The 8779-nt window shown below is 39.6% G+C and overlaps 1 protein-coding gene across 1 annotated transcript; it reads left to right on the top strand.

Annotated features, from left to right (window-relative positions):
• Positions 1-824: 824 nt before the first annotated feature.
• Positions 825-4582, top strand: LOC105029350 (CMRF35-like molecule 8). Its single transcript, XM_034294484.1, has 6 exons — positions 825-981; positions 1509-1823; positions 1941-2057; positions 2437-2472; positions 2705-3165; positions 3954-4582. The coding sequence occupies exons 1-6, from the start codon at positions 942-944 to the stop codon at positions 3990-3992; spliced, it is 1008 nt and encodes a 335-aa protein (XP_034150375.1). The 5' UTR covers positions 825-941; the 3' UTR covers positions 3993-4582.
• The last annotated feature ends 4197 nt before the right edge of the window (positions 4583-8779 follow it).

The following is an 8779-nucleotide window of genomic DNA, read 5'->3' as shown; positions in this document are numbered from 1 at the left end:
AAACTGGCAGGCTCTCATCTAGTGTGCAACATTGTAGACAGCTGTGGGTGTCAATGTGTGAAAAAGTGTTTGTTTTAGCTGAGAAGGAACATGTAGATGTGACCAAAAGTATTAGTGTCCTTGTATTTTAATTTGTATTTAATCATTATGTTGCAGTGATACCCCAAACAGACCCTTCTCTTTTAATTACTATCACAGGTGCTGTCAATCGTGGTGGTCCTGGTTTAAAGTAGTGATATCTGAGTTCTCTATATGTCCTGGTTTAAAGTAGTGATATCTGAGTTCTCTTTATGTCCTGGTTTAAAGTAGTGATATTTCAGTGCTCTTTATGTCCTGGTTTAAACTAGTGATATTTCAGTGCTCTTTATGTCCTGGTTTAAAGTAGTGATATCTGAGTTCTTTAAATGTCCTGGTTTAAAGTAGTGATATTTCAGTTCTCTTTATGTCCTGGTTTAAAGTAGTGATATTTCAGTTCTCTATATGTCCTGAAGCTGAGTTCTATTGTTGTTTAGAAATGTTAACCACTTTCAATGTGGAACACACACAATGTAAACCTGCAGACCCTGAGAATCAATTCAAGGAAATGCCATTGAAGCAAGGCCTGACCTCTTCACCACTAATACTGAACTATTCATAAGAATGTCAATGCTCAGAATGACACTATGTTATTTAGCACATTTGACAGTAAAAATACTTTGACTTCAATCACTATGAGAGGGAGGGAAGGACATAGTGAGAGTGCAAGAGGAGGGTGGAGTTTCAATAACCAAGAAAGAGCATTTCAAAAAAGTCAACTGTCAAAGAAGTTGTGAAGGTATACTTGTTCTGCTGTTGTGGACCTGATCTATCATTTTCCACATGTAGTAGACTAGAAACGTCACAGTAACAGTAAAATATCCTATAGTGACAGTATAGTGCCTGCGAATTACTGTTGTTCCAGAATGAATGTCCTCAATGTTGTTTCCTGCTGTCTCCTCTCAGGTGAGTCCGCTTGTCTTTACACTTTATTTTGTCTATTTTAGTTTTACATGTACCTAAAATGTTTTGGGCAGGGGTGTGGATTTATGTACATTAGACAACCTAATTAAAGGAAGCTGAGGAGCTATTATAGGAACAGAATAGAGAGTGTGAAAGTAGAGTAACTTTAGTTGTAGATAGAACTGCTGTTGTGGACCTGATCTAGCATATTCGTTATGAGGTAGAATAGAAATGTCAGGGTAACAGTAGAATATTCTATAGTGACAGTATCGTGACTGTGAATAACTGTTCAGAATGAAGGTCCTTAATGTTGTTTCCTGCTGTCTCCTCTCAGGTGAGTCTGTCTGTGTTTAGAAATTATTCTGTCTATATTATGTTTTCTATGTACATTTTTTAAATCCAAATAAAAATGATTGATGTGTTACTATCTGAATGGAAGTGAGTAGGGATCAAGTAAAATATGTAGGTTTATACGTTATCTCAGGGTAATGTATCTGTTGTGATTATACACTGTCTGTCTTGTTTCATAGTTCTGTCTGCTGTGGCTTCACCTCCCAGTCAGGTGGTTGTAGGAGGACACGTCACTTTCTCCTGTTCATTCTCATGGGCTTCAACCAACAACAAGTACTTCTGTAAGGAGACGTGTTCTGGTGAAGATATTCTGGTTGAAACTAAAGGGAGCAGGAATGTAAATCAAGGTAGATACAATATAACAGACTATGGAAGTGGAGACATCACTGTGACCATCAAGGACCTGAAGAAGTCAGACTCTGGGACATACTGGTGTGGAGTGGAGAGATCTATAAAGGACTCATACCAAGAGGTGCATCTGACAGTTACTGATGGTAAGTGGACACTTCATCATATTTAACTTCAACATTTCAAACAACTCTTCATGACTTGTTTTCAGGATGATAATATTGTGACAGTCTGTATGTCTCCCATACCTTCTATTCACACAGCTCCTCCCACTACTAAACCATCAACTGTCCCCCCAACATCCCATGTCTTCACAACCCTCCCAAACATCCCTGGAACCTCCCCAAACGGTTCCAAAATGTTTCTGACATCTGCAGCAGGTATTATATATCTCTCTTATTAGACCAAACTGATGCTGTGATATTAAATGCTTTTGATTCTGGAGAAAATCAATCATGTCAATTTGGACATTGGACAAATGTCACTACTCCTCTCTATTGCTGTCTCTCAATGTCTCTGTGTCAAGTACATTGACAAGGGTTTTATTGGCACAGCTTATTTTTATGCTTACATGGTCAAGGCAAGTTAAACAGTTAATACTTCTTGAACAGTTTACAGTAAACTCGTTTTTAATCGCTTGAATATTAAAATGATCAAGAATGTTCTAAAAACACAGAAACACAACCAGTACAGACTGTCTATACACACCTTGGCCAAGTTAAACTCTCCTTCTTTCTCTCTATCTTCTTCCCCCTCTAGATGTTCTTCCCTCAGACTCTCCTGGAGCAGGACAGAGTGAGTGTAAAACTTCATTGATTTCAGTGTAGGAAAAATGTATTCTGGGATATATTGTTATGGCCTCCATGATGTACAGTTATTTGTGAGAGCCACAGAGGTCAACAGGAAGTGATGCTTCTTCATGATGTTCTGTATTGATTAGCTGGTGACACAATGGTACATTATGTTACTATGGTTACTACTAGTGTCTTACTCATAGTTCCTTAATTAATCACACATTGTCTTGCAGACTCTACCAACAGACTGTCTACTGGTCTGATGGTGTGGACCAGTGTTGGTCTGGTAGTCATGGTGATTGGACTGGTCCTGCTCCTGTTCTACAAAAAGAGGAGAGACATCGAGACATCCCCACCACTAATCCACTCTAACACCAACACTGCCCCTAGTGGACAGGAGATGAAAAGCCTGAAACCAACACCAACTCCACAACCAGTTTACGATAACGTTAATACTGCCCATAATGGAGACAAGAGAAGAAGGACGAGACCAACTCCACCTCCATTAGCCTCCTCAAACATCAACACTCCCCCTAGTGGAGAGGAGAGAGGAAGGAGCAGACAAACCCCACCTCCACAACCAGTCTATAATAACATCAACACTCCCCCTAGTGGAGAGGAGAGAGGAAGGAGCAGACAAACCCCACCTCCACAACCAGTCTTTAATAACATCAACTCTGCCCCTAGTGGAGAGGTAAGATGTGTGTGTGTGTGTGTGTGTGTGTTTGTTCGCATGCATTTTAGTTTTTATATATTGAATTAGCGCTAGGAGTCCTCTTAAATATGGTATGTTACTTTTCACAATGCAAATTGTTATTAATAATAATTAATAACATTTTGACATCCACCATAATTTTATTTTTAGTACACAGAGAGTAAATACTTTTTGAAAACAGTTTGAAAACAGTCAGATTTCTAGAAATAGACCATTGAGCATTCCTTTCAGTGTGAAAAGTGCAATTCTGAAAACCATTTTGTTGATATCAGTTTCCATGGCCTAAATAACAGGACTGCCCAACTTTGTTCCAAGCCTGGGTCCTATCTAGGTTTCTTCCTAAATTTCGGCCTTCTTAGGGAGTTTTTCCTAGACACTGAAATTCAACACTACTGTTTTTTGCTCCTTGGGGATTAAGGCTGGGTGTTTCTGGAAAAGCACTTTGTGACAACTGCTTTTGTAAAAAGGGCTTTATAAATAAATTTGATTGATTGATTGTTCTTAGACATCTACTGTCCTGTGGGTTTTCTCTTCAAACCCATTCATGACTAACCCCTGTAAAGCTTTTCATCCAGCAAATTATTAGAATCAGTTGTGCTAAATAAGAGTTGGAGAGAAAACCTACAGGACAGTAGATCTCCAGGAACAGGTTTGGGAAGGCATGGGGCTCAAAACCAACCAGGGTAATGTAAATTCTGGAAATAAAACAGTTCTCTAAATTGTGAAAGTTGTCCAATCTCTCTTAAAACCATTGGTTCTCTGTGCAGGTTAACCAGTTGTATGAGAATACCAGAAAGCTGAAATAAAAGACACACGTAGTCTTGCCTCTAAAATCTACACTGTTGGTCCTGTCTTTACAACCTACATTGTTGGTCCTGCCTCTATAACCAACTCTGTGGGTCTTGCCTCTACAACCTACCCTGTCGGTCCTGCATCTACATCCTACCCTGTTGGTCCTGCCTCTACAACCAACTCCATTGGTCCTGCCTCTACAACCTACTCCATTGGTCCTGCCTCTACAACCTACCCTGTTGGTCCTGCCTCTACAACCTACCCTGTTGGTCTTGCCTCTACAACCTACCCTGTTGGTCTTGCCTCTACAACCTACCCTGTTGGTCCTGCCTCTACAACCTCTGAGTTGTAGAGGCAGTTGATCAGTTGTTCATTGTCTGAAAATGGATTATAGACAGACTGAATCTCAAATTGCACACTTTATGCTACGCACTACAAGTAGCCTATGTACTTAGCAGATAATGGTGAAGAACATACTGTTTAGTATATTGTATGCTGGTGTGCCGTATTGGGGCCGATTGGGACCTTCTACTTCTTAAAATTGTGTCTCAAAATTTGGTCATGCATTAACATCACGCCTGGTTTGAATATTTAGCTAGACACCATTTAGCATTGTGTTAAACTGAATAACATTTCTTATAAAGTTTACTTCCACCACATATATTATCTATTATGTGTATGGCTTTTGCCACTTGCCATTTTAACAGCTTAATAGCCAGTAATACTAGTATCTTACTACTTGGAATATTCATCAGAATTGAGCAATTGCTAATGAGAATGAAAACAAACTTTACACAGCCAAAGCTATTTTATTTAATGTTACAACAATGTTAGTTATTCTTTCATACGTGAATGACATTGATGCAATAACTATCAACTTTTTAGTCAAGTGAAAAGACAAGCAATTAATGGAAAACCCTCCTATTTTAGCTCTGATAATTTTTCTGTCATCAACTGCTGTTGTTTTCCTTGGCCAACCTAGTCATTACTGATTGGTAAAGACACCAGGGATTTATCTCTATTGACAGGACATTCCAAACTATCTGGGTAGGGCTGACATGCTATAGTTCTAATTGAGTTTCTATTTTCTGGATATTCCAAACTATCTGGCTAGGGCTGACATACTATAGTTCTAATTGAGTTTCTCTTTTCTTTTAGCATCAAAACTGCTAGCTTTTCCATAATGGACAGCTCACTGGCCTTCATGCTGGATAATGCCTACAGACACCAAACTCAAAAGATAGAACTGAATCTCCCGTTGGCCAAATTCCCCCAATACTTATGCCCACATAATGATGCCGGAGCTGTTATTCTTATTTTGTAACAAGTAAGTGTTGAAATCAGCTCTAAAACAGTGTTGTTGTATTTTCATACTTACCTGATGTGCATTCTAGAATTAATTTAACAGTGTTGCTGTATTTTCATATGTACCTGATGTGCATTCTAGAATGAATTTAACAGTGTTGCTGTATTTTCATACTTACCTGATGTGCATTCTACAATGAACAAAAACAGTGCTGTTGTATTTTCATACGTACCTGATGTGCATTCTAGAATGAACTAAAACAGTGTTGTTGTATTTTCATATATACCAGATGTGCGTTCTAGAATGAACTAAAACAGTGTTGTTGCATTTTCATACGTACCTGATGTGCATTCTAGAATGAACTAAAACAGTGTTGTTGCATTTTCATACGTACCTGATTTGATTTATTTAAACTATTTTAAAATGAAGGAGCTAAACATATTTGCATTGTATTCATGAGCTGTCAGGTTCCTCATGTACGAAGGTGATCATAAATTCACCAAACTACTCTACATGCAGACGATCACCTGGACCTTTGGATGAACCATTGGGAACATACAGATCATGATGCTCTAAAGATTGAATAAACCATATTTCTTCAGGGACCCTAAGATGGGGGGACTGCATGAAAATATGAAGCATTTTCCCAGTGGTTCATCCAAAGTGAATGAGAATCATTTCAAATTGAAGCTCACTAGCTACACTTCAATCCCATCATTTAGTTTTAGTGTATTTTAAAATTGCTGGAATACAAAACTGGAGATAAAAGGGAGGAGAAAAAGGCAAACAGGGAAAATAAATATCTGGATTTCACAGTAGACAAGGAGCGATAAAGAAACATAAGAGCATTCCAATATATGAACATGAATAGTTATATCTATAAAGATGCATCACACCTGCTATTAGTGAAGTGTTGATTTCAGTGATGATTTCAAATGTTGGAAAAATTGTAAAGAGCTTTGGAAATGTTCCAGAGAGTTGTGGGGGAGTTGAGGATACATGGGGTCTTGGTGTAAAAGTTGACAGTTTAGTAGTGGAAAGAGCTGTGTGTAAAAATAGGTTATGGGAAAATATAATACTGCCATCAATTTAACTTTTCTCATGAAGCATTTCCACAATTAAAATAGAGTTTATCTGGTTTGTGCTACAACAGGAACTGTAATTTGTGCTGTTCATCCTTCCCTCAATCATGACCAGTTTCCCTGCCGCTGAGAATCATCCCCATAACATGATGCTCCCACCACCATGCTTCACCATCGGGATGGTAATAGACAGCCAATGAGTGGAACTTTGTGTTCTGCAAATGTTTGGCATTCAGGCACTACTCTCAAAGTACTTCAGGCAGCATGCCATATATCTTTTACTGTTGTCATTCGCCTTTTACTCAGGAGTGGCTTTTGTCTAGCCACTCCTGCATGCAGGAGATAGAGCCTGATAGAATGCTGCATTCATCCTGGCAGGCTTTCCCATAAATGCTTACAATCCAGCTTTGTTGGAGTGGCCATAGGATTCTCGGTCACCTCACTGAACACGACCCAACTTGCCCAGTTATTTTATTTTAATTTTGGCTGGATGACCAGCTCTGCAGTCTTGATGGTTTTATTTCACATTGATGGAGGCCACTGTGCTCCTGGGAGCTTTCAATGATTTACCATTTTTGAGGGAGGTTGCCCACAGGGGATGCCACCGGGCCTGAACATACCTGCCTTCTGTCACCAGGCCCCTTTGGCCCTCGCTGTGTAGAATATTCCCATTTTATTTTTCAGTATTTTGGCAAACATTTCTAAAATTCTGTTTTTGCATTGTGGATATTAGGTATTTGTTAGGGACATTTCTGTAACCTGATAAAATATATTCTGAGTAAAGGACTGAGTCCCAATGTTTAAATGCATAGAGGAGTGTGGGAGAGGGGATCTGGGTTTTGTCTTAGGGGGCATTCTTGTTTGGCCACGAGTAGTTTTAGGGTTAATCATCTTCCCATCAGTAGGTTGCTCAGATGCTTTAATTCCCCCTTAAGGGTTAAGAAAGTTAACCACATGAGGGAAGACACCATGTCCCTTGTGTCAAGCCCAGGACATGTGACAGAACAAAGGGTGTGTTTGGTTGACATGGGACAGAGGGGCAGCATCTTACCACACCCCCTTTTTCCCTCCTTATATATTGATGCATTTCCTATACTGATTTAGAGATTATTCATTGTTACTTTGTAACCTGTGTATTCTCTCCTTGCAAGAATAAAACTGTTTATTGTGCATTTGAGTTTTCCTCTGTCTTACCTATCATTTTCATAAATAGATTGGACTTTAGAAATTGCCATCACAGTATTGTGCATAGATTGATGGCAAAAATATATTATTTTTTAGAAATTCTCGATCACTCCTGTAACAAAAGATAATGTGAAGGAGTCTTAATACATTTCAAAGGTTTTGTATTAAGAACATGGACATATTTTATAATGTCTATGTCAACTACAGTAGCAACAGGTGCACTTGACTAAACCAAAATAAACAGACCCTGTGTGGTTGCACCTCCTCTTTCCCTGCCTACCTTGACATGTGCTAACCATGTTTAACGAATCATACATGGATTCTTTACCTAACCCTTAAATTCCAGGGGGAGTGGTTTATCTTCCAGGGGGAGTGGTTTATCTTCCAGGGGGAGTGGTTTATCCTCAAAAGCTTGACATGTCACTGAGCTCTTTGCCTGACAACGTCTCACCACTCATGTTACTGGACGACTTCACCTACAGCTGTTCTTTGCCCAGTAAAATCTCCCATCTTCTAAATGTTTATTCCATTAGTCTTTTGTTTCAGCCTCTTCCAACATTTCTCTCCACCCTCCTCACATTCTCTGATGATGACCAGTTATGCTTCTAGGTGTTTCTTTCCAATGGGACATCTTTACTCAGTGCCAGAGAGTCCAGACTGAATCTCTCTCCTCTGCTTTCATCCTCCTAGAGCTATCCATTCCTTTCGACAAAGTGAACCATCAGAGCCTCATCTTCAAACTCTTAGGTCTGTTGTGTTTGCGGTTGGGAACGTATCATCTCTGCTGGCTGTCAGTATTGGTGTTCCCCAGGGCTTTGGTTCTGAGCCCTCTCTTCTCTCCATAAATAATTTCACTTGTCTTTGTCATATACTCTTGATCACTGTTATAATCACCATGTTGTTACCTTCCCAAAGTGCAAAGCAACATCCAGGCAAACATGTCACTCCTGCCAGTGTTGCATTACACTGGAAGCAGTACAGGAACTAGTCTAGTCTAATGCAGGAACTAATCCAGTGCAGGGTTAGGGTTATCTAATGTCTGGACTAATACCACCCCCTGCTGGTGGGGCTCCCTGATGTGACTTCACAAAATGCATCCTAGAAGATTGCAGTTTGCCTTGTTGTCCCAAACCAATACGCTTCTCCACAAACTCCACTGGCTTCTTTGATGCTTGCATCCACTATAAGAGCGTGGTGCTTGCTCAAGAAGGGGACCTGCCTCTCCTTA

Source organism: Esox lucius, chromosome 9, assembly GCF_011004845.1.
Source record: "Esox lucius isolate fEsoLuc1 chromosome 9, fEsoLuc1.pri, whole genome shotgun sequence".
In the NCBI taxonomy this organism is placed as follows: Eukaryota; Metazoa; Chordata; class Actinopteri; order Esociformes; family Esocidae; genus Esox; species Esox lucius.
This window is presented reverse-complemented; position numbering and strand designations above follow the sequence as displayed.

What these genes read in the sequence shown, in the direction of transcription:
- LOC105029350 (XM_034294484.1), top strand. Translation starts at nt 942, where the DNA reads ATGAATGTCCTCAATGTTGTTTCCTGCTGTCTCCTCTCAG. An exon ending in GTTTCTGACATCTGCAGCAG is followed by an intron (nt 2,058 to 2,436) that starts GTATTATATATC and finishes TTCCCCCTCTAG; the next exon opens with ATGTTCTTCCCTCAGACTCT. An exon ending in CTCTCCTGGAGCAGGACAGA is followed by an intron (nt 2,473 to 2,704) that starts GTGAGTGTAAAA and finishes ATTGTCTTGCAG; the next exon opens with ACTCTACCAACAGACTGTCT.